This window comes from Salvia splendens, chromosome 14 (assembly GCF_004379255.2).
Source record: "Salvia splendens isolate huo1 chromosome 14, SspV2, whole genome shotgun sequence".
Classification (NCBI taxonomy): domain Eukaryota; kingdom Viridiplantae; phylum Streptophyta; class Magnoliopsida; order Lamiales; family Lamiaceae; genus Salvia; species Salvia splendens.
This window is the reverse complement of record NC_056045.1, coordinates 3,118,556-3,145,007: the sequence shown is the minus strand read 5'-3', so window position 1 is coordinate 3,145,007 and position 26,452 is coordinate 3,118,556. Positions and strand designations below refer to the sequence as shown.

The window sequence follows — 26,452 nt, the reverse complement described above, 5'->3', positions numbered from 1 at the left end:
TTTATTAATTGTCTAAATTACACATTCAAATTTTTACCTAAATTCTCCTTTATAATTTTGAAGATGCCACGTTCAAATTTCTAATTCCTTAATAATGTTTAGAAATTAAGAATCATGAAGCCTTAAATTCCCAATCAAAACACCACACTCCTTTCGCCCTTTTCCCTCCATTCTTCTTTTGCTTGTGCTCATCAATCAATAGCAGCTCCACTCCCTCTTCCAAAACCTCGCATTCCCCTTTCTTCACGCTTGCTCAATACCTCACCCACGCGCACGCACAATTCACGCCTCTCTCAACCTTTTCTAGCACATCACTCCCCAATTTGCAGCAAAAGTTTCAATCTTGGCCGCTGAATTTCTCCAATTGAGAATCTCCCATGGCAGGCCCGATCTGAATTGGGACGCAGCCGAATTCGGATCTTCACGGCGGAGATGGTGGCGGAGCCTTGGTTGCTTAAGATGGGGAATCAGGTGAGCCACAATTTAAAGCATGCTTTGTATCTCAAGAATTTGACAAAATCGCCCAGCGCAAAACAGGGCCTAGTGATAATAAGCAATTATTAAGGAATTAGAAATTTGAAAATTATGAAGTAGAATTTAGTTAAAAATTTGAAGGGTAATTTAGGCAATTGATAAATAGTTAGAGGGAAATAATATTAAAAAAGAATATAAATAAAATAAAATATCACAAATCCCTTATTATGAAGAATACGCATGCCTCGATCCCAAATTACGAAAGGTCAGCGAATTGAATCCCTAATTACGAAAGGTCAGCGAATTTAACCCCTTATTCCGAAATTTCTCATTACAATAAAGGGGAATGCTATATAAATGTGCATACATATTTCCCAAATACAATAAGGAAATCCTGGGACGTACTGTCAGCGAATTGAATCCCTAATTACGAAAGGTCAGCGAATTTAACCCCTTATTCCGAAATTTCTCATTACAATAAAGGGGAATGCTATATAAATGTGCATACATATTTCCCAAATACAATAAGGAAATCCTGGGACGCCCGCCCTAGTACGTGTGCATTCGTAGAGACTCAATTTCTCTTTCAACCTTCGCTTTCCCCACGATAATCTTTGCAGCATATTCCTCCCTCCCTCTCAATTGCGAGGCACCACTGTATCTTCTACCTCTCCCAAATTTTGTTTCTCGCACAATTTATGTACATAACCCACTCGATCTGCATCTCCTGATTTCCAAGGCTGTGAATTTTGATACGAATTGAAGCGCAGGATCGCCCAATCCGCCATTGTTTCAAAGTTAATTTCAGTAATTAGTATCTATTTTTGATGAGTTCGCGAGCGAGATACCCACCGCCGGGAATGGGTGGCGGCAGAGGCGGATACGGCGGAATGAACCCGAATGCCGGACCAAACCCTAATTTCCAGCCACGAAACCCTATGCACCAGTATGTGCAAAGAAGTCCAGCTCCTAGTAATCAGAATCAACAATTGTTTCAGAATCAGCAGCAGCAGCAGCAATGGCTGCGAAGAAATCAGCTGCCTCCTACCGATTCCGCCGTCGACGAGGTTGAAAAGACCGTACAGTCGGAAGCCGTCGATTCTAGGTAATTTTCAATACTTCGCACATTTTCCTGTTGGTTTCGTATTGGCTAATCTCCCTGTTGTTAACGTTTTATCTTTTCCCTTTTTTGTCCTTTATGGGGTGTTCGGTTTGCAAGATTGTATCTCGGGATTAAATATGTCGTGGGTTTGGTGCATGAGATTCAATCCCACAACTCAATCCTAGATGGATAATCATGGAATAATTGGTCATAACTAACCCCCTCCAACTAAAATAATCTCACAACTCAATCCTAGATTATATCTTGGTACTATTTTATCTAGGAAATCGAACACCACCTATATCTATTCTTACTGGGGGGAATACATTTTTAACCGAGTAAGTGAATTTAAGAATTGCGCGTCTTTTTTGTTACTCCATTTCTTAGTATTTTCATGGTAATCATTACTGGCTCTGTGAGATCTGGAGTTTAATCATTGAAATTATTGGCGAAGGACTGATTAGCTAGTTTTGTCGGCAAACTTTTGGTAATCCAAGGTTATACAGTGTTGATATAAAGCTAGTTATTTATAACCTGACTTCAGTCTCAGAAATGTAGTTGCTATCACATTTGAAAAACCAATTACACTTTCTTGTAGAAACGAAAAGATTTTGGATACTTGATTCATCTGTAAGTTGACTATGTGTTTCTTTTTCCTGGGGACTTCAAGCAGGTATTCGCTGTGTTTTGTAGAACTAAGTGCTGCTAGAGAGAGTCATTTAAAGTTAGAATTACGTGGTTCGGATTTTGAAAGTATGCAGCTTGTTATTAGAATGCTCTCGTGACAGGAGAGATAGTCTTTTTTTTTTCTTAACTCTTCCATGTGGTTTTGTGGCTGTACTGTTGTTGCTTCTTATTTTTATGCTTTCCACTTTATTTGGTGCTGATCTTGGAGCAATCTTCTTCTGGCACTTTATCTCCACTGTACACATAACATTATTCTTGCATAATTGGCGCTTATTATTTATCTTGACCAGTTCACAAGATTGGAAGGCAAGCTTGAAGTTACCACCACGGGACAATCGTTACAGAACTGAGGTAAAACTTTCCCTTTACACGGTTTTTGGATTGTTGCAAATCCAAACTGAATTTAAGATGTTTTATTTAAGTTTATTGCCTAAAATTGATAAATATCTTCGTCCAGTTGCAAACGCCTGCTTTGTTCTGCTGGTTAATGCAATCATTGGGTTATTATAGTCAGGAAAAAATCATTATATTGCTTGAGGATGTTTCTGATAAGTCATAATCGAAAAGGTTTGATTGATCTAGTAGGAAAATTTAGGATGCCCATTCGCTAGTTAACGGATAATAAATTATACTCCCTCCGGCCCACTCACTATGTTCACATTCTTGAGTGGCACGAGATTTTATGAAAGGAGTTGTTAGGTGGAGTAAATAGCGAGAAAAGCTAGTTGAATATTTTAATAAGGAGAGATGAGAGATGGATTTATTTTCGAATATAGAAAGTGGACATCTTGAGTGAGACAAACTAAAAAGGAAATGTAGACATCTTGAGTGGGACGGAGGGAGTACTAATATTTTCTTGATCTGTAAGTTGATAGTTAATGTTATTTACTGATTTGAAGATGTCGAGATAAGTGAAGAATTTGTTCAGATGGTGAATAAGTTGAGACTTGAGTGCATTGACTGCTTTTTCAACTGCTTTTTCCATGTTATTTTGAAGCCTGAATTTTATAGTGGGCACTGTCACGATAAGACTCATTCACTCTGAGGTCTTCTAGGCTTCTAGCATTCTCATTTAACATTTCTGCTTGTGGCCTTATTGGTAATTAAATTCTTCAACAGTTGATACTTTCTTTCTCGTTTTATTTAACTTTTCTGTTTGTGATCTTAAGCCATGTCTGGAGAGTGGAGAGACTGTTGGCCTGACTTCTGTTTTGTAATTTGTCTTTCAGGATGTTACAGCTACCAAAGGAAATGAATTTGAAGACTACTTTTTAAAGCGCGAACTGCTAATGGGGATATATGAAAAGGGTTTTGAGAGCCCGTCTCCGATCCAGGAAGAGAGTATTCCAATTGCTCTCACTGGAAGTGATATTTTGGCTAGGGCAAAAAATGGAACTGGAAAAACTGCAGCGTTTTGCATCCCAGCCTTGGAGAAGATTGATCAAGATAAAAATGTTATTCAAGGTTCATATTGCCCATTTGAAGTTTTCTGCAATTGGGAATTTCCAAACTTTCTTTGAAGAAATATGAGCTGATTTTATCTTGGTACAAAATGGAATTTAAGAGGTCAAGACAAATAGTGGTATTTACCATTGTGTTAGGAGGGAATTGCATTTTGACAGTGTACCATGGTGCTCTTGCTCTCTCTGCCTATACACAAACATGTAGGGGTTTGTAAAGTGTGGGATATTAAATACATAATGGGGTCAATCTGACAGCTACTTGGTAAATTTTTGCATAAAGCTGTAGAACGTGGATACGGTCCTTATATCTTTTAAAAGAGCATGACCATGATGTAGACAAATTCTAGCATTAATAAGTTCTAGGGCATCCGTAGTTATTATATTTTACTAGCTAATACTAATATTCATTGTTTTTTGTAACTACTTAATGCTAAGCCTGCTTAACTTAATATTGAATACTAATTTTGGTTATTTTGTTAAACTTATTAATGCTAATCTGGATTCCTTCATTTGCAGTTGTTATTCTTGTCCCAACAAGAGAATTGGCTCTTCAAACATCGCAAGTTTGTAAAGAACTCGGGAAGCACTTACAAATTCAAGTCATGGCAACTACTGGTGGAACTAGCTTGAAAGATGACATAATGCGTCTTTATCAACCAGTGCATTTACTTGTTGGGACACCAGGAAGAATTCTTGATCTTGCCAACAAGAATGTCTGTGTTCTGAATGAGTGCAGCATGCTTATAATGGATGAGGTAAGTAAATATATCCTATCTTGTTTGTTAATGGAGAGTGTCAGATGTGGAAGATTATTGGCCATCTGATATTGCATGACCATTCATTATGACTTGTCTTGTCATACCACCCATTTTTAGCCTTTATGGAAATGAAGATTGGCACTGTGACTGTTAGCCCATGCAAATGCCTTGTTGAGAAATTATGACATGCTAAAGACTGGGCCTGTGGCTGTTAGTCCAAGTTTTTCATATTTGGCCTATTCTAAACATTCTGATTTTAGCACATCACAAATGCTCAAAAAACATTTTGCATGGGCCAACAGCCACAGACCCAATCCTGGGGATGGTGACATTCTGTTGCTAAAAAATTACCTTTATTCCGTTGATTTCTTTCAGGCTGATAAGCTTCTGTCGCCAGAGTTCCAACCTTCTATCGAGCAGTTAATTCGCTTTATGCCTGTAAACCGCCAGATTCTTATGTTCTCAGCTACATTTCCTGTTACAGTAAAAGACTTCAAAGACCGATATCTGAGAAAACCCTATATCATCAACCTTATGGATGAGCTTACCCTCAAGGGTATAACCCAATTCTATGCTTTTGTTGAAGAAAGACAGAAAGTTCACTGCCTCAACACCCTTTTTTCAAAGGTTAATTAATTTGGAGTTACTATTTTGTCTGTTCTATCACTGTCTGGGAATTACTTTACCATCTTTGGTGATTTGGTTTTGATGTCTGTTTTCTTTGGTTCAGCTTCAAATCAACCAGTCTATTATTTTTTGCAATTCTGTGAATCGGGTGGAACTTCTTGCCAAGAAAATTACGGAACTTGGCTATTCTTGCTTTTACATTCATGCTAAGATGCTTCAGGATCACCGCAACCGAGTATTTCACGACTTCCGTAATGGTGCCTGCAGGAATCTTGTTTGCACAGGTATATACTATGCAACTTTAGGCATTTTAAATCTATAAAATTTTCCATGGGTGGATATATACAAACCATGTTCATAGCTGTTTATTTCTGTGTTTCTTAATTGCAACATGACAAAAAAATGGTTATACTTGCTTAAAACTTTAAGGGGCCATCTGAAACTTTTGTGTTTTTCTTGCCCCTTCCTCTTTATGTGAGGTCTTGGACAGGGTGGAAATGTTTGTGAGTTATCGATGCCTGGTAGTGCTATATATATTTGTTCTGATTGTATGAAAATGGGAATAAGGGAATCATTAATTGAGAAAGCCACCATAAATTCCCATTACTTGCATGGCGAGAGCCCTTACTTTTATCAGTATCTGGCATGGTGGGACTTTCAGTCTCTCCTCTCGGTCTCTATGTTGTCTATGCACATACAGTGATACAGATATGCATTTTTTAGCCCCCCTCTCCTATTCTTTTACTGATTGTTTTGTTCAGAAACCATATTCTATCTTCCATCTGAACCCTGATTACATTCTTTTTGAAATGTCACTCTTAACTTATTTTGTGTCCGTTTTCAAAGTAAAATATCGGTTGGGTATTATAACAGGAAGAATGATGCTCTTCTATATGACCTCACTTTAGGCTATACTTACGAATTTATTTTAGAACCTTGAATTTGGAATGCTGTCTAGATAATAGATATTGTAGGTTGATAGAAATGGCCAACTTTGGGTGTGACATTTAGTCTTTTTATGACAATCTCATACGTCTTCTCTTTACAATCATTTATACTCTAAACAATCTTTATCCATTACTTTTTTGCTCTTATTTCATTGCAGACTTGTTTACAAGAGGGATAGATATCCAGGCCGTCAATGTTGTAATCAATTTTGATTTTCCTAAGAATTCAGAAACATATTTACACAGGGTATGTGACGTTTTTTTACTTCTATAACTTTTTTATAAGTTGTCATGTTAGTTTTTTATCTGATTTTCCTACTCTATTTTTCATTTTGTGTGAAGGTTGGGCGATCTGGAAGATTTGGACACCTTGGTTTAGCTGTGAATCTCATCACCTATGAGGACCGTTTCAATTTGTATGCACTTCAACCTTATTTCCTGTGTAATTGTTAATTGTTCATTGTTATTAGAGATTAATATACTTTCCAAATTTTGTTGTTTCTCAGGTATAGGATTGAACAAGAATTAGGAACAGAAATCAAGCAGATCCCACCACAAATTGACCAGGCCGTATACTGTCAGTGATCTGTGGGGACTGCTATTCAATCCATATTTTGAAGTTTGTAAGGTTGGCAAGTTTTGGAACTGACATTTTCTGTATTGTTTTCTTCCCATATCACATTTATCCCCCACTTTATTTCATTATGTTCTTTTGAAAAAATTAAATATCAAGATCAAGAATCAGATTGTTCATGCATCTTCCATGCTTCATACTCTACTCCTCTCTAACACCTTTCAGTTGCAGGAAAGTTGCTTCCTGTAGAAGAGGTGAGATGATCGAAGGTCGGGGTTAAGATGGAATCATGCTCTTGGTAATGAGAAGCTCTGTGTCTGACCAGTAATGAAGATGATGCCCAGATTTCCAACATATTGGGCATCTGATGGCCCTTGAACTTCTAAAGAGATGGTATACCATATCATTTCAGGATTATGCCCCTATTGCTCTAGGTTCTGAATCGTTTTATTCTCTCTATTAACGTTAGACTATGTCAATCCTGTGTTCCTGTATTTTCTGTGTGACCCCGGAAAGAGGGCTTTCTTATTCTACTTTGTGCCCGTGATCAATGAAGGAGAAAAAGAGTTTGGTTCTGGTTTTTCGCCCCTCGTTACATTTTGGTGAAAGATCCGATATCCTGACAGCTGAAGTAGCTTGTTATTTGGGCAATTGCAGACTTGTCAGTTACTCTATTCTCCACCTCTCTCACTTTTAGTTTTGGATCATTAACTTGCTCGACCTTAGCCTATAGTTAGGTGTCTTGGTCGGATCTTGATGGACATAAGAGTCTTGTTGCAGATGATATAATCATGTAACTCTTTTATTTGGTTTATGTGGATGGTTATTTTGATGTTTTGATGGAGCCCATGTTTGTGGTGGATGCACACGTATCCAAATAAAAGGAGATGGGACACGAGGGATGTAATTAAATTCAAACTCTAAATATTGTACAAATTTCAAGCTATGATCTAGACCGTTAGAAAATGTCAATAGATGACAAAATAATAGTAACAAAAAATATTAACACAATTTTAACCGTTGTTGTGTTGATATTGTGGTGATATTTTTAGTTGCTGTTATTTTGTTATCTATTGATATTTTTTATCGGTTAGATCATAGTTTGGAGTTTGTGTGATATATACAGTTTGTATTTTATCACTACTCTAGGACATGATATATGGATATATTTATTTCGTAAAAGATGATGTATGAGTAAAATGGAAAAACAAGACAAGTTTGAGGACTGCTTTCATTATAGTTGTCGAGGTGAGTAAATGCTCAGCAGATTTGGACAAAAATTTGTCCACGACATGTTTTCCGCTAGATGTTCTTTTCACTTTTGGCAGATTCCTGCTTAATCAATTAGTAGTGATGTACTTGCCATATACTTTTGAGAGCATCCACAATGGTTGAGAGCATCCATAATGGTGCTGTGGAGGGTAGATGCGGCGGGCGTCCCCCTCCGCTGTGGACACTCAACGACGGGCCTAGGACGGGTGTGGGGAGGGGGACATGCGATGCCCGTTTTTTTTGGGAGATTTACGATGGGGTTGGGGGTTTCTCGCCTTTTCGGTGGGTGGGTTGGGAAAGGAAAAGAAGAAGAAAATGTAAAGGGGAGGAAGAAGGCCACTGTACTTCTTTTAGGTACTTTTTAAAAATGACATTTTGAGAAATGAAAAGCATATAAGTTCTTTGGTAATATCGATTGGTATCACAAAATATATCTGATATTGAGAATATTTGATAATATCGATTGGTATCACAAAATATATTTGATATTAAGGATACTTATGAATCAGTGAAATGATATGAGTTAAATATTAAGGGTACTTATGAATCAGTGAAATGATATGAGTTAAAAATTGCAGTGTTTTGTAATGTCAACTGATATCAATGTATTTGCTTGTATTTTGATTTTAATTTTTTTTGTCAAGATCCATCTCCCATCACAATAATATTATATTTGTTCATTTTCGTTTCTCTTAATTGTTTTACTAAACTTATATAAAAAAAATTCTTATTATTAATATGTATTATCATCAATATTACAATGATTATAGACGATTTTTAATTAATATGATTAGTTCATAATTATAGTATTTTTGGTTTAATTTAATTTAGTTATAATAATAATAATAATAATAATAATAATAATAATAATAATAATAATACTACTATCCATTTTGAATGAATAGTGTAAATTAATATGGAGGTGTGGGGGAGAGCATCCATTATCAGAGTTGTGGCTCGGTGAAATAAAAGATGTGAATAATGACGTGACGGAGAGTTGTTGCGTGGTTGAAGGTGGATGCTTATTAGTGATAGAATAGATACAAATAATTTAATTTAATTTATCAATTATTTTAATAGAGTGATTAATTTTATTTTACTTTTTTTTATCAAATTAATTTTATTTTACTGTTAGTTAGCGTTTATCACTTTTCAAATAGAATTTGTTACTTTATTTAATAAATTTAAACTTCAATAGTCAAGAATAAATGCAAAGGGTAAATGATACCTAATTGGAATCGTGTAGCCACTCAAATTATTATCATCACGAGGAGTTAAGAGTAAAATAGTTTATCATCTCAATTTTATCAAACAAATAAAACGGGACTAGACTATTGTCTTGCAATTAATTTGTGTCCCTATAGGTAAATGACATACTCCTATTAAGGTTGGTGGAATCAATGCCCTATTGTACAGTGGGACATTATAATCATATTTTTGTGAATTAAATAGTTTATGATGTTATAGACAAAGCATCTATTAAGGTCACCCTTCATAAGGAAGCGTTAATAAAGATACATAAATTATGAGGAGATGATCATCTATAAATTATTCGTATGTAAAAGTTCAATTTAAATTGTTGGTCATTTCATAATTCAAAAGGAAAATTTTATTCCTGATTTTGTTACTACGTTTTACGAAGAATTTAGTTTAATTCGATTCAATGATTGGAAGCTGGCAAATGGTCGCCCAGTTTAAACAATATAGTTACCGAATTCAGTGTTAATTGCCACTTTATCAACACCAGAATTAGTTATATATACATTGAAGTCTTACAGTATTTAAATAGACTTGTGGTAGCAATTAATGTTACATCTTTTATTGGATAGCAATTCGCTCTACATTAAACTTTAAACTTCAAACTCAAAGTTATGTATTTTCGTATCTAATGTAAAAGAATATTCTCAATGTGTAGTCTGGTTTTTGTATAACACTATCCAAAATGCGAATAGTAAACACTGACACAATATTTATATTGTATTAAAGATAGAACCATTCTTAAGTGTAGAACCTAGAACTCTACATATTTTATTCATTGGATGAGGAAAAAATGACGGTCAAGATTAAAAATCATACATATTAGACTATGTTTTCACGACATTCCGGACTCAACATGTGAAAAAACTCACATGTTGATGGAAGAATGAATGAAACGAAGAAGAGTCCATGCATGCTTTATTTTTTCACTTCTCTACATTCACCCATTAATAATAGTTTTGGTTGTAATGGGAAGTTGCTGTGCAAATCAACACCATTGGATTAAAAGATCTAACGTCCTCCGTTTGACATTTGTTCTACGTTTAAGAATGGTTCTATCTTGATCACAATCCTATATATATATATATGTTGTGCGAGTGTTAATTAATTAAAGAACTATATATATATATGTGTTGTGCGAGGGTTAATTAATTAAAGATGACCTAATGCACTCATGCTCAAGTATCGTGTGCGCATGTAAACATGCATTATCTAAAATTGACCTAATTTGTCATTCTTACTTCAAAAAGGGTAATTTTCCAATTTCCTTCAACTTTGTATTATGTACAAATCCAATATGATAAAATCACATGTAAGGAGGCCGACTTCCACATGCCTAATGATACGAACCTCTATTATTATTATTATTATTTAGTTTAGATATTATAGGGATTTAGCATATCTTTTTCTATATCTTTGTTTTCTTGTTCATTAAGTCAGTAGCATTATAAATAGGATAGACTGTTATATTTTTTATTCATTCAATCAATTAATAAAATCATTATCGTTTGGCCACTTGTGGAGTATCAAGCATCCAAAATTATCTATCGCTGTCGACAAGATTCATTCTTGCGCCCAGCTCTATCTCCGGAGATCACCGCCGACCCAAGACTTGGGCGCCGGATTAATCAACGGATTTAAACTCTTAACGCTGCCGACGGAGACTCCTCTGCGCCAGCCCTATCGTTTGCCCGCCGACCCTTAAACGAGGGCGCCGGAATTATGGTGTTATAGTTGTGAATTCGGACGAAATTCACCGTTAGGAGCAGGAGGCTCTTAACAACTGGTGCTTTCATCGTGATCTCACCCTCCCACCATCTCGAACTGAAGCTACACAGCTGCTCGACGGAAAACGTTCCGCGCACAGCAACTGCTTTGGTTGTCGAGTCCCGCCTGTCCGACGGGCTCTAGCCGCCGGACAACTCTACTTCTGCAACGCCCGACGGGAAGGATTCCCGCGTGCCGCGTCGAAGTCAGCCGATCATCATCCACCACAGCCACGCCTCAGTCCGTCAACATGTCATACGACTATCACCGTCGTCAATACGACCCTCCTCAGGTCGCGCAACAGTTACATCCTTACCAGCCGATCCGACCACGACGTGCAACCTGCTGGGACCCTCCGGGCAGCCGCGATCCACCGGGTATTCTGCCCTATGATCAGCCGCCACCCAAGTACAGGTGTGAACCCTACGGTCCGCCGCAACCTCACCAAATGAGGTCTATTCAGACATGCTGCCCCACATGTTGGGATCTTCCCGGTACCCGACCACTGCCGAGTTTCCAACCTTATGACCCACCAAAGTCAAGGCAGCCTTCGTGTTGGGAACCACCGCCCCACCGTGCATCGCAAGGATACTCGAATTATGAACCCGTTTCCAGTAAACTAGATCGCGTTTTGGACAGATTGGACAAATTCGATGCTTGGAGAGACGCCACAGATCGCCGCTTCGAGAAGCTTGAGAAGTATCCAACGCGACACCGATATCTTCATAATGGCCGCGCCGAGCAGCCTACATACCAGTCACCGCAGTCCGACCGATTTTTGAGTCACGGCACAGCTCCGTTGACTGCCGTTGCCCCGCCACGGTCCGGCTTCACACATCTGCCACAACAGTCCAGCAAGTTTATTGATTCGGGGAAGCAGCGTGGTTTACCCAATACTCCCACGATAGTATTCGGTGATGATGTTCCCAATGACACTACTGATGTTCACAATGATGGCGCTTCTCTTGATGTTCCAAATAACGAGTCCCCTGAAGAGTTCATCAGGAACGAAGGGATTGTCAAGAACGACAATGAGTCACCGCACGTGCTCACCGTGGCATATGATGATAAGATTGGTGATCTTGTTGTTCCATCACACATGGAATTGGAGATAAAGGATGACGTTGGGATTTTGCTTCAGGAGACATTGCTAGAAGATAAAGAGGAGGATGGTTCTATTGGTGAAGTGGAGAAGATAATCACATCGTTCAATGTTGCTCAAATTTCATTGAAGGATGTTACGAATTGTAGGTTTAAAAGGGGAAGTGCTTGCACGGGTGTAAGGATAACATCCTATTTCGATGTGGATTTCTTTGATGGCAATGTTCCAAGGATTGTTCATCGTTCGACATCACTCGACGTCGATACACGATTCATCCCTCCGTGCAATGACACACCATATTTGAGCATTCTTGGAGGAGATAAAGGGAGACATTCAGTTGTTCGATATGTGTTTGATCCAGGAGGAGACGCCTAGCTAAAGCTTATGCTTTCTACTCTCGTTTCTGCTTTCAACTCTCCTTTTTGCTTCGTGGTTCCCACCTTGAGGACAAGGTGGATTTTAACCGTGAGGGAGTTGATACGAACCTCTATTATTATTATTTAGTTTAGATATTATAGGGATTTAGCATATCTTTTTCTATATCTTTATTTTCTTGTTCATTAAGTCAGTAGCATTATAAATAGTATAGACTGTTATCTTTTTTATTCATTCAATCAATTAATAAAATCATTATCGTTTGCCCACTTGTGGAGTATCAAGCATCCAAAATTATCTATCGCTGTCGACAAGATTCATTCTTGCGCCCAGCTCTATCTCTGGAGATCACCGCCGACCCAAGACTTGGGCGCCGGATTAATCAACGGATTTAAACTCTCAACGCTGCCGACGGAGACTCCTCCGCGCCAGCCCTATCGTTTGTCCGCCGACCCTTAAACGAGGGCGCCGGAATTGTGGTGTTATAATTGTGAATTCGGACGGAATTCACCGTTAGGAGCATGAGGCTCTTAACACCTAACCTTAAAAACTTACACAAAATAATACTCCAATATCAAATATCAATGGTTGCGAATGTGCATTATATATGTTATGTATATGTAACACTCCCTCTGGACTTCAATAGATGTCATATTTGATCAGTGTAGATTTAAAAAATTATTTGACTTTATAAAAGAAAACGGGTTAAAAAAGTTAATGGAATATGAGTCATACTTTTATACAATAATTTTATAATAATTGTGAATAGAATAAGTTAATGGATTAACGAGGGGTTCACTTAGAAAATGGTAAAAATGAAATGAGTAATTTATTGAGACCATTCAAATAAGAAAATATGAGACTTTTAAAGGGGACCGGAGAGAGTATCTATTAGTCCCTCTATATCACTATAATTGATTGGCTGTTTTTTTTTCCTTTCTATTACAAGTGATTAATTTCTCCTTTTTAGCCAAAAGCCATCTCATTAATCTCTCTTATTTTTATTATTCTCATGTTTTATTATTTCTATCTATTTTATGCTCTCTTCACTTAATCTATAAATATCAATATTTTAAAATCCTGTGATATAAAAAAAATTGATCACTTAAATTGTAATGGTAGAAGTATAATACTTCCTCCGTCCCTGAAATTTTGTCGCATTTCACTTTTTACCGTTTTGTTAATGGACCTCACATTCCACTAACTTATTCTCACTCACATTTTATTATAAAATTAATACTTTAAAAGTATGACTCAAATCCTACCAACTTTTCAATCCACTTTTCATTATATTTCTTAAAACCCGTGTCCGATCAAACTATGACAAAATTTGGGGGACGGAATGACTAATGATATTTGAAAAACAAGGCCACATGACTGACTTAGCTCGTAAGAGCACCCGCAACGCTGTGCCGTTGCGGTGCCTATGCCGTTCAGGAGGAACGGTTCCGCAGCGGCACGCGTTGCAGCCGCCGTGTCGTCGCCATTCCGTGCCTATGCCGTGCCGGGTGTCGTTGCAGCGGCACGCGGTACGACACGTTCCGCCACGCGCCGAGGCAACGTGGCGGGCTCTTAGCGCACGCGTGACGCCCACTCGCTGCCCCGCTAGTGGGTTTCGTCACGGTGACACAATAATTCATTTTTTTTAAAATTCGAATTTAAAAAAAAAATTTTGCAACTGTATTGTGACCGTTTTTTTATCCGTTTTGTATTTTTTTTATTTTTTAAATTTATTTACTCTATAAATACTCCTATTTCATATTCATTTCACTCACAAACACACATCTATTCCTCTCAAATCCTCTCTATTTCCACCCCAATTTTCATCTCAAATCAACTCTGTTTTTCTTCTCTCAAATTTAATCAAACTAATGGATCCTTTTGAACAAATGCGTCAAATATTGGAGCAATCACTTGAAGAAGATCGACGACGGGAGGCGGAAGAAGCCGCGTCGCCCCAACGACGCTCCCGTACGTACATCCATCGTAACCGGGAGGAAGCCGCCGCAAGGTTAGTACGCAACTACTTTTGCGATAACCCGGTTTGGGGAGATATGTACTTCCGTCGCCGTTTCCGCATGGGGAAACCGTTATTTCTCCACATCGCGAATACTTTGGCAGCCCGGGAAGACTTCTTCCAGGAAGGGTTCGACGCGGTCGGCCGTCCCAGCCACACGACGCTGCAGAAATGTACTGCAGCAATCCGCCAGCTTGCGACTGGACAAACGACCGACATGTTCGACGAATACCTCCACATCGGAGACAGCACTGGGCGAATGTGCTTGCTCAAATTCTGCAAAGGCGTCCGGGCAGCCTTCACCGATGAATTTCTCTGGCGGCCAAGCACGACCGATTGTCAGTTCCTGCTCGACCTTCACGAAACAGTGCACGGATTCCCCGGGATGCTCGACAGCGTCGATTGCATGCACTGGCAATGGAAGAATTGCCCGGTGGTGTGGAAGGTGTCCACACGAGCGGCCACAAAGGCACTCACCCAACCGTTATACTCGAGGCCGTTGCCGACTACCGCCTTTGGATCTGGCACGCGTACTTCGGGGTCCCCGGGTCGAACAACGACGTAAACGTGCTCCACCAGTCCGACCTCTTGACCGAAGTTTTGGATGGTAAAGCACCGGCCATCAACTTCGTCGCCAACAACCGGCTTTATAAAATGGGGTACTATCTCGCCGATGGCATCTACCCGAAGTGGCCTACCTTCGTGAAGACGTGCAATGGGTCTGCGAACCCAAAGCAGGCTCTTTTTGCGCAGAAGCAGGAGGCTGCTCGCAAGGATGTGGAGAGGCCGTTCGAGGTTCTCCAAGCGCGCTTCAACATCATCAAAGCCCCGGCTCGTACGTGGTTCATGGAGAACATGGTCGACATCATGTATACGTGCATAATCTGCACAACATGATTGTCCAAGACGAAGGATCCGAGGCGGGAAATTGGTTCGACCCCGAATCCCCCGGAAGCTCAACCGCAAGTAGTCCGCCTCGAAGTGGAGCGCATCCGTCTATACAAGAACGGTTATCTATTCGTGCAAGGACACGCGACTCTAGCGCCCACACCCAACTCCAACAGGATCTAATTGAGCATATTTGGGCAAACTTTGGCGGATGAAATTATTAAAATTGTGTACTTTTATTTTTTTAGGATTTTAAGTGTGTGCTTTTTATTTTTTTAAGTTTAAGTTGTAACTTTGTTTTAATGTTGTGTGTTTTTTAATAAAGTGTGTTTGTTTTTTTATTAAAGTGTGTTTTTAATTGAATTGAGTTGGAAATAAAAAAAAAATAAAATTGAATGAATAGTAATTTAATGAACGGTTAAGGAACGGTTAAGGAATGAAGGGTTACAAGTTCCGTTCCTTAGTTAAGGAATGGAGTAAAAAAGTATAGTGGGGCCGCAAATAATAGTTTAAGGAACTGTTTAGGAACGGTATAGGAACAGCGTTATGGATGGCCTAAGCTCCTCTTTCTCTCTCAACTTCTGAGATAAGACACGTTGTGGAAAATCAATCCGAAAAATCAGGCAGTGAACATGAATTGACTTTTCAAACTTCAAAGCAATGAGAGAGAGAGTGTGAGTGTTTCAATTTAAGACAAATCACAAGAAAAAGGGATGTCCGTTTATTGCATTTCCAGCAGGGGATCCGTACTCTCTCTCATGCTCATGCTGCATAAATCTCTGTCTCCTCCATTATTGCAATTACATATATACCCTTCTCTCTCTCCCCATAGGCCCACACCAATGTTTTTAAAACCGGATCGGTCGGCGAACCGACGAAGCTACTGGTTCATGGTTCAACCGGTCCAACCGGTTCAATCACTGGTCGAACCATTTTACTGTTGCAAATACATATAATTAAGTATACAATATACAAAATATATTGAATTTATATATAATTAATAATATATCAAAAATACTAACCTTATATTTTAGTTGTAATATAAATATTAAAATTTAGTAGTAAATGACTAAATTTCATAAATATTTTTGTAGGTAAATAAAATTAAATATATGATTCATTAGTTATTGTAGATAAAAAAAGTTTAATATTTTATGTATAAATAGATAAATTTCATTGTAACTAAAAAAAGTGTATTGAACGAAATAATATTATATTATGCAATAATTAAACATGAATAATTAGTTATTTTATGTAAAAATATTAAAATTAATGGTTAGTGTATATAAATTTAATACTCCCTCCATTCCATAGTAGTGGGGGCATTTCTTTTCGGCACGGAGATTAAGAAAGTAGAGAGATGAAGAGAGAATAAAGTAAGAGAGAGTAAAGTAAATGAGAAGAAATGTGTTAATTTTTACTAAAAAGGGAAATGACTCTACTACTATGGAATGTACCAAAATGACAAAATGACTCAACTACTATGGAACGGAGGGAGTATATAGTACAAGAAAAATATTAATATATAATATTAAGTAATAATAAATTATATTTACATATAAAACATATTAAATTTATGTGTAATTACAAACTCATATATTGTAAAAATCTAGTGATTATTAAAGCATAATTAAAATATATATTATAATTAATAATTTCTTAAAAGAATATAAAATTAAAATGAATTATTATTTTATGTGGATAAAAAATATCATTTTTAGTGTATAAGAATAATTAATGTTCATATTATTTCATAATGGTCGTATGGTGGAGTAGTGAAAGTGTTGGTATATAGAGAAGAGGTCATGGGGTTCAAGTCTTGCCAACAATAAATTTTGAAAAATTATTTTGTAAAGTAAAAAACCGATTTCCGGTTTGACCGGTCTGTTTCGCCGGTCAGCAGCAGTTTAACATGTTGGCGGTTTATAGGGGTAAACCGGACCGGACTGCCTACCGTTTTGCAGTTGAACCGGCTGGTCCGGTCTGGTTTTGTAAAACATTGCCCCACACACTAACACACACACATATATATTTGCATTTGCATATGCATGTGCATGTATAGTTGTACAGAGAGTACTCACATTCAATGCAACCTCCATTAAATGCTTTCCACCACCTTCAATGCATCCCATCTCATCTTCTTGTTTGGTAAATCTCTAAATCCCTCTCTCCGTTGGTGATCTTTTCTAGTATCTTGCATTTACTACTCACTTCACTCACCAGAACATTGAATGGAGACACTTGATTTACACTTTAATTTCTTGGCGCAATTCAAGCATTTATCTCCAAAAACATTTACACACCCCTCCTCTTAAATATGCTCTATTTATGTGTCTGGTGATTTGTATATGTAACAATTAGAATGGTCAAAAGGATTTGTTTTAGAGTTATATATATAGATATGATCTATTTTAGATTGAAACACACCCAAAAACCCTAGTTTGACCCTATAATTCTCAACAAATATGACTCCTATTTTCGAGTATATTCTTCGGGGTTGGGACGTTTATTGAATTAAGTCTCGATATGATGTATAACTACCAACTCAATGATTCGATGAATTACGAAACCCTAATTATTTGAAAATTTAAATTAAAACTGACCAATCAAACAATTTTTGGACTACTTATATGAGGCCCAAACCCTAAAATGAAAAATTGAATTAATTAAAAATCAATTCAAAGGCTGAACTACTACTACTACAAACATGAAATTCGAAAATTGAATGTTGAAATGAATTAAACACAAGTCTAATTATTTATGTTTAATGAGATAGAGAGCCGAATATGTGGGAGCAAATGAAGTCAGTGTGCATAACCTGAGAAGAAGGGAAAGCAATAAACATAAGAATTTATTTCGTCTACGGCAACATTCAATTCAATCCAATTATCCTGCCCTCTATATTTGGCTAAAAAAATACTAAAATAATTATTTTTAGTGTGGCATCCATTTACTTCTCTGTAATTCTATATATCAGTGTGAGTGCGAGCGTTCAAAGCCCTCCATTTATCCCAGGCCCCAGCTGCGAAAAAGTACTCTGAATTGTCTTTTCGCATTTATTATTTTTCAACATTCAAACACTCCATTTCTCCTTTCCTTACATAATAAACACCTCTCCCCCCCTCTCTCCAGAGATAGTGGTTTAGCACAAATCTCGTGTGTGTGTGATTGAAGCTTCAAGAAGGATCTTTCTTGATCTTTTTTCACTTTTGTTTGATTAAATTGCAATAGATTCAATTCAAGTCTTGTGTTTTTATTATTGGTGTGAGAGTGTGCATTTATAATTGATTATTTAAGACATAATTAAAGTCTATCTCTCTGGTCTTAATGGGAAGGGCTCCATGTTGTGATAAGAAGGGGTTGAAAAAGGGGCCATGGACTCCTGAGGAAGATGACAAATTGGTGGAATATATCAACAAACATGGCCAAGGAAGTTGGAGATCTCTCCCCAAGCTTGCAGGTTTAATTTCCTCAATTTACTTTTTTATCAATCAATCTCAATCTCTTCGGTTAATTTGTGAAATATCCTTCTTGTGTGTGTTACTATGTTTGCCCAATTAGGGTTTTTTTGTGTCCGATTTGGGATTTTCCACGTTAAATCTTGGTGTCGTTTTGATTCGTTTAACAAATCCAAACACAGGCCTTCTCCGTTGCGGAAAGAGCTGCCGCCTGCGGTGGACCAATTATCTGAGGCCGGACATCAAACGAGGCCCCTTCACTCCGGAGGAGGAGAAGCTCGTCATTCAGTTACACGGCATTCTCGGAAACAGGTCCGATATGATATGATATGATATGATAATTCGATGAATTATTTATGATATGAATGATTGATTACAGGTGGGCCGCGATCGCGTCCCAGCTCGCGGGCAGGACAGACAACGAGATCAAGAACCTATGGAACACGCATCTGAAGAAGCGTCTTCTCAAGATCGGCGAGCCGTCTCTCGCCTCGACACGCCACATGGCGCAGTGGGAGACCGCGCGCCTCGAGGCGGAGGCGCGCCTCTCCAAGGAGTCCTCGCTCCTCCTGAATCCCCCGAGGCCGGGCCCAGGAGCTCCAGAGGGGGACTTCTTCCTGCGCCTCTGGAACTCCGAGGTCGGGGCGACCTTCCGGAAGGAAACTTCCGGAAGCACGCGCAGCCCGTCTTGTTCGTCCACCAAGTGCAGCACCTTGTCCGAGGCAACCGTGAAGGTGGAGCCCGAGTCCGAGTACAAGAGCGGCAAATTGGGGGGCGAACGAGATGGAGGCGCGGGGTCGGGATCGTGCAGCAGCAGCAATGAGATGGAGGAGGAGGACTCGTCGGAGTCGGCGTTGCAGCTGCTTTTGGATTTTCCGGCAAACAATGATATGAGCTTTCTGAGCCAACCTGATTGCTATGGCAATTTCTTCTAGAATTTCAGCAGATATATGTGTATTCTTTTTTGTGTTTTTTGGCTGTATGCTGCTTGAAGGATTCTGTCTTGTAAGAAATGCTGGAGATGTAATTTCCTCCAACTAATCTATAATCTTGAAATGACAAATTAATATATAAATATATATGGTTATTAGTTTTGTAAGAGCTTTTTATTGGAAATCATGGCACTAAATCATCAATAAAATTGTGTATTTTAATGTATAAAGTATAGTACCCTCCGTCCTCTATATATTATCTCACTTTGACCCGACACGGGTTTTAAGAAATGTAATGAAAAGTGAGTTGAAAAAGTTAGTGGAACGTGGATCGTACTTTTATATAGTATTAATTTTATTATAAAATGTGAGTAGGAATGAATTAGTGGAATATGAGGTCACTACAAAAAATGATAAAAAGTGAAATGAGACAAACTTTCAGGAACGGACGAAAATGGAAAAATGAGATAAACTTTCAGGGACGGAGGTAGTATTAACTGTGAGAGGACTTTATACATTTATTTATTACAAAACAAAGGGGCTCGTGAACGTAAATTTTTAAAAAAAAGTAATTAAGCACACAAAACCAAAGTGGGATCTTGACCCTTTGTGCTTCAACAAAAGCCCTCTTCTTCTCTTTTGCCTTCTTGTAAAAATAGCATGTATCGTAACACAAACATTGCAGAGTCTCTGGTATAACGTGTAACACAGCTTTGCATGTAAAGTTGTGGGCGTGCACGTCACGCTCTCGCCTCGACCAATGGCTTGGCACGTGCTATGTACAAGTCATCCCCTGCGATTATTTCGATTTAAAAGTTGATTTTCTATTTTTTTAAAATGAGAAATGGAAAAACAATTAATAGTGTTTGTGAATATAGTGCTCCTAAATTGTTAATGAGTGAAGAACTCTATGCTGTGGAGTATTGTCGATGCCCTTATCTCGACTTTCTTGTAGAGCACCTCATGGGAAGCCTTCTTGATGTTGTCCCACATTAACATTAAGTGACTTTGGCTTCGCTAGAACATCTATCACATTTATAACGGTCAAATTCTATACAATAAGCCTTCCTCCTAAAACCAACCATGAAACTAGTAAAATTATGTTTGTGTAAATTAGCATGCATGGAGAGAGATTTCATGGTTCAAGAAAAGAAAATGCCAAGATTAAGCAATATTATGACTGAGCTAATTTGATTAAGCAGATACCTCTATGTTCTTAACGATTGAATCGAATTGCCTTAATAATAGTACGAAAAAGTTGCAATTATAATCCAACTGTGATTTGACATGGGGTTTGAAAATTAGACCATATTTCACTAGAACAACTTTAAAGTGTGATGAGTCTGTATACCTAATTTATTGGAATGACTATACCTATGCGCGTAGTCGTGTGATGTTTAATACTACTAAGATAAAAAGAAAATCATTCATTTTAAATTGTACTAAGTTCTCCCCTGCATTATTATTCAATAAAACTACTCGTTGTCATATTAGAAAAGGATATTTTCGTCCACAAAAATGTGGTATATACACTACAAACGTCTTTATCTTGATTTAATTTTCCTCTCTTAAAATTATGTAAACCTCCCACACAAGAAAATTTAGCATGATAATGTCCAAGAGAATAGTTTAGGGCACCCGCAACGCGTCTCGCGGGTGTCCCTTATCTCGTCCCTCCGAGACGAGACGGGCGCGGGACGCGTTGCAGCGTCCCGTCTCGTCCCCAGCCCGCTGAGCTACTCGTTATTCAATAGCTGTCTCGCCACGCGCTCGCGCGACGTGGCGTGCTCCGGCGCCATGAGTGACGCCCACTCGCCGGCCCGCGAGTGGGCTTCGTCACGCTGACGCAATAAATCATTTTTTTTAAAAAAAATGAATTTAATAAAAAAAATTTAAAAATTAAAAACGGTCAACGGTCCTTTTCCTTTTTTTTATTTATTTTTTATTTTTTTACTCTATAAATACTCCTATTTCATCCTCATTACACACACAAACACACATCTATTTTTCTCAAATCATCTACATCTCCTCTCCAATTTTCATCTCAAATCATCTCTTTTATTCGGGCAAGCTCTACCGCAAGTAGTCCGCCTCGCAGTGGAGAGCATCCGTCTATACAAGATCTGTTGTCTATTCGGGCAAGGACACGTGATTCTACCGCCCACGCCCAACTCCAAGATGATTTAATGGAGCACATTTGGGCAAAATTTGGCAACCGGTAGACGCACAAGATCTTTCTTCTGCTTCTTTGAGTTTTGAGATTTTGAATTTAGAGAGAGTGAGCGGAAGAAATTAAATTATGTATTTTTCATTTTTTAGGATTTTTAATTATGTTTTTTTTAAAGAATTTTAAGTTGTAATTTTATTTTATTTAATGAAGTGTGTTTTTATTAATTGAATTTGTTGGAAATAAAAATAAAAAAATGAAATTGAATGAATAGTTAAGGGATGAGATGATTAAGAGACGGATAAGAGATAGAGGGTTGCAGTAGGGGTGGGTCGGTACGGTATACCGTACCGACCGTGCCATACCGCATACCGTACCGGAAAGTACGGTATGACAAAATTCAATACCGATACCGTACCGAATTTTCGGTATACCGAAATTTCGGTATACCGGAAATTCGGTATGATATTTTTTGATACCGTTACCATACCGTTATTACGGTATACCGTACCGTGTTTCGGTATACCGTTTTTTTAACGGTATACCGAAACACGGTACGGTATACCGTAATAACGGTATGGTAACGGTAACGGTATACCGAAAAATAATTGGTTTCTTGATTTGTTCATTTACTAATTGGTTTCTCGATTGTTCATTATTTTTTGCTATCGGTAATTCGTCCATCACTCTATTCAATTTTATATTTTGGTTAGCATGTTATCAAGTATCATATTATATTTGTTGTTGCCGATGATGTTGATCTTTAAGTATCTTTTAATATATATTTATGGATTATTTTGATTACATATATTCAGAATTTTATCCCATAATCGTGGTTAATGATAAAATGAAGGTACTTATTGATTATTTTTGGCTATTTAGACCAATAGTAGTAATAATTGGTCTTATAAATAAAATCTCCAAATAGATTTACAAGTGTAATGAAATAAAGATTCAATTTTCCCCCTAGACTTTAATTTCAATCTATCATTATAAACATGCATACAAATTCTCAAAAATATTAACAAGGCACGGTCTTCATTTGATTTGAATAAATTTTTAAAATACTAGCAAATAATATTTTTTTTAATGTGAAAATACTAAAATTCAACATATATCAAAATTTGGCTCATTTGTTGGTTATGATGAGTATATTTTAAAGTTAAGGGTTTAGGATTTATGTTTCAAAGTTTGGGTTTTTTGTGTATAGGGTCGCTATATTGCAATGAAATGAATCTCGACTAGAAAGTGTCTCACCAGTGCAATATTAAATTATTGCAACGTAAACTTGCTCCTACAGTTATAACTCAACGGTTAATTCATATTTTCACAGATTTAAAATGCTTTTTAATTTTAAGTCTGATATTTAATTGTCAAGACAGTTTATTAAAATGTCAACACAAATATGTGTTGAAATTTTAATGTGATCGTATTGACATTTTTAAGAAAAGGTAGCATTTAAACACACTCTTGTGTCTATGTGAGGTTAATGTGATTGAAAAAGTATAATCCAAAGTAAGAGGATGTCGAATATTCTTTTGTTTATCATTTCACAACTTTTATTTCGCAAAATGAAATAAATATGAAGAAATTAAAATGACCCGTGCATCGCACGGGCGTGACACTAGTTAGTAATTTAAATTGGACATTTATTTCTCTTTAAGAATTAAGAATGACTGATCAGTATCCTATTTATTCATCCTTCAATTTAAGTAGTATATAAAATAAGATAACATACAATGAATTAAACACTAATTAAACGATTTGATTCATTTTCAGCTGCACATATTTTTAATTGACATTTTATGAAGTGGGACGAAGAATAAAACAAAAATTTTAATTACTTTGTATATTTGGAATATGACATTACACAAAGAATCATATACTAAATCATGTGAGTTAATACAAATTCTTTCAAATGTGCTCTGTTGAAACATATTCCTGATATCGTATTTCCAATCTTCTTTCGGTGTTATGTGCTATTGTGTTTATTATATTTAATAGGATGAGTTGATAAAAAAATAATTCAGGTTAATTTTGAATTTGTTTGAATAAATTATCATTTGAATGTTTAATTTTATTGTATTAATTGATGTATTAATTTTTTTTTTATAATATATATATAAATGTAATATATATATTACAACATATTTAATATTAATATATATATATATATAATAATAATAATCTATCGGTATACCGGTATACCACGGTATACCGAATCTTCGGTATATACCGAATATTTGGTATACCACGGTATACCGGTATACCGTGGATTCGGTATATACCGAAGTTTCGGTATACCGTGGTATACCGGTATACCGTGGATTCGATATACCGCGGTATACCGCGGTATAGAAAAATTGATACCGTTACCGTACCGAAACACTGCGGTACGGTATCATATCGTACCGGAAACTGCGGTATACCGAAAAATCGGTATTTTCGGTATTTTTTCGGTATGGTAAGTCCGGTATTACGGTATTTCGGTATAATTTCCCACCCCTAGGTTGCAGGTTCTGTCTCTTAGTTAAGAGATGAAGTGAAAAGTATACTGGGGCCCATGAATAGTTAAGAGATGAGACGGTTAAGAGATAACGTTGCGGATGGCCTTATTATTCTATTTTGATTTGTCTACTAAAATTACTCTCTATTTATTTATAGTAAATTTCTCTTTGTAATAATGATTTCTATTTTGTATTAATAATTTCTCAATTAATTTTCTTCTTTTTTACTTAAGCAATTTTATTTGCAGTAAAATTACTCATATTGTCCACTATCAAAACAATTTTCAGTGGACAAAAGTAGTATTCAAGTCTCAAATCTAGGAAGTGAGGGCGAGCCGATAATAATATGAAAAAGATTATGTTTGCATATATATGCTTCAAAGAATTAACGTAAACAGATAAAAATAATAACGGTTAATTCATTGTTTATATATATTCGAACGATAATAAAGGTTAGCACACATTTTATGTCTTTAAATTCGAAAAAATATCACCATATATGTTTCTTCAGTTATTTTTTTTCCATTCCCCCCTTGAACTCTTTGAGAGCATACCTATAACATCTACAACTGGCTTCGATTTTGATCTTTTTCAATTTTTAAATAATGCTATGATTAAATTACCATATTATTATAAAAAAGTTGAATGGCCATTATGAATATATTAAAAAATTACAATATAAGATTGATTAAAATTTTGGCATTTTATAATACAAGAAAACTGATTAACATTTAGGAATAAAAGGTCAGCTAACTTTCTTGTATAGCATAGATAGTCTACAAAAATAATATTTTTGTAAATGTAAATAAATGAATCATACACTTGTTGAACATAGGATTATAATTTAATCCAACTGTTAAGATTTGAGTCGTAGTTTGAAAATTAAACCCGACTTCACTCTAACAACATTACCCCAATTACCTAATTTATTCCAAATCATGACACCTATTCGTGTGACATATAATGAGATCAAAATAAAATACTTCATTATAAAACTGTTCTAAGTTCTCCCTATATTTTAATGCATTATTATTCAATAAAACAAAATAAAACTCCTCGTGGTAATATTAGACAAGGATAGTATATTTCATCCACAAAAAAAAGTGGTACACTACAAAACGTCTTTGTCTTGATAGAATCCCTTCAAAATATGTAAACCACCCACACAAGAAAAGTGATGGCCCATTATGATCGATTAATTAGAATAATAAAATTGACAAAGAAGATTGATTAACGTTTTTGGCATTTGATAAGTGATTAACATTTAGGACCAAAAAGGGTGTAAACTTCATTGTCTGGCATAGACACTGCAGTTTGAATAACATCACTTACATAAAAAAAACTAATTTTTATGAATAAAGGAAAAAAATTCAAAATCATAGAAAAGGTCCTAAGTATGGGTTTATAATAAAACAACTGGCAAGAATTGCCAAAAAAAAAGCAACAACAAAAGTTAAAAAACTACTTCAATTCCTACATCCCATGTACAGCCAAAGCCAAAAGCACTATAACCATATGAATATTTTTCTAAGCCTAATAATATGATCTATCCATGAAAAATAGTCTTATTTTTTTTTATTTTAGGTATGTCCGTCCATCAAAATTAGTCTCGTGAAAAATCAATTTTTATTATACTTAAAGACATTTCTTTATTTTTCATTTTTCCTCATAATTTAGTAATTGCATATTAGAATATGTAATTCCACAAAATGACTATCTTTTTGTGGACAAATGAAGCCTAGGTTATTTCATTTGTTTACTTTTGAATGAGTCGAATTTTGGGCTATTTGAAGGCACGTGACTTGATTCAAAAAAATATTTGGGTCTTGAGTTTCTTATAGGTAGATTAGATATCAACAAGTCAATATAACTAGAATTTACATAAAGGGAGCCACTGTCGGTAGTAATAGGTCACCTAAACTCTAAATAAATGTAATTGACATTAATTATAAATAAATTTTTGGGGTATTAATTACCACCCCTACCCATTCGAACACATTTTTAATTTGACTTACCTTTTCCTATGGGATTTAGGTTCACATTTTATGTTTTAGGGTTTAGGGAAACAGAGTTAAGAA

At 36.5% G+C, this 26,452-nt stretch overlaps 2 protein-coding genes across 2 annotated transcripts; both read left to right on the top strand.

Moving 5' to 3' along the window:
• Positions 1–130: 130 nt before the first annotated feature.
• Positions 131–7,469, top strand: LOC121765249 (DEAD-box ATP-dependent RNA helicase 8-like). Its single transcript, XM_042161323.1, has 11 exons — positions 131–471; positions 1,245–1,579; positions 2,554–2,614; positions 3,493–3,727; positions 4,243–4,481; positions 4,860–5,111; positions 5,215–5,395; positions 6,217–6,305; positions 6,401–6,474; positions 6,565–6,686; positions 6,864–7,469. The coding sequence occupies exons 2-10, from the start codon at positions 1,302–1,304 to the stop codon at positions 6,641–6,643; spliced, it is 1,488 nt and encodes a 495-aa protein (XP_042017257.1). The 5' UTR covers positions 131–471; positions 1,245–1,301; the 3' UTR covers positions 6,644–6,686; positions 6,864–7,469.
• A 10,873-nt stretch (positions 7,470–18,342) lies between these two features.
• Positions 18,343–19,867, top strand: LOC121766057 (transcription factor MYB17-like). Its single transcript, XM_042162390.1, has 3 exons — positions 18,343–18,770; positions 18,951–19,080; positions 19,148–19,867. The coding sequence occupies exons 1-3, from the start codon at positions 18,638–18,640 to the stop codon at positions 19,701–19,703; spliced, it is 819 nt and encodes a 272-aa protein (XP_042018324.1). The 5' UTR covers positions 18,343–18,637; the 3' UTR covers positions 19,704–19,867.
• The last annotated feature ends 6,585 nt before the right edge of the window (positions 19,868–26,452 follow it).

What these genes read in the sequence shown, in the direction of transcription:
- LOC121765249 (XM_042161323.1), top strand. Translation starts at nt 1,302, where the DNA reads ATGAGTTCGCGAGCGAGATACCCACCGCCGGGAATGGGTGGCGGCAGA. An exon ending in ACAATCGTTACAGAACTGAG is followed by an intron (nt 2,615 to 3,492) that starts GTAAAACTTTCC and finishes TTTGTCTTTCAG; the next exon opens with GATGTTACAGCTACCAAAGG. An exon ending in CAGGAATCTTGTTTGCACAG is followed by an intron (nt 5,396 to 6,216) that starts GTATATACTATG and finishes ATTTCATTGCAG; the next exon opens with ACTTGTTTACAAGAGGGATA.
- LOC121766057 (XM_042162390.1), top strand. Translation starts at nt 18,638, where the DNA reads ATGGGAAGGGCTCCATGTTGTGATAAGAAGGGGTTGAAAAAGGGGCCA. An exon ending in ATCTCTCCCCAAGCTTGCAG is followed by an intron (nt 18,771 to 18,950) that starts GTTTAATTTCCT and finishes ATCCAAACACAG; the next exon opens with GCCTTCTCCGTTGCGGAAAG. An exon ending in CACGGCATTCTCGGAAACAG is followed by an intron (nt 19,081 to 19,147) that starts GTCCGATATGAT and finishes GATTGATTACAG; the next exon opens with GTGGGCCGCGATCGCGTCCC.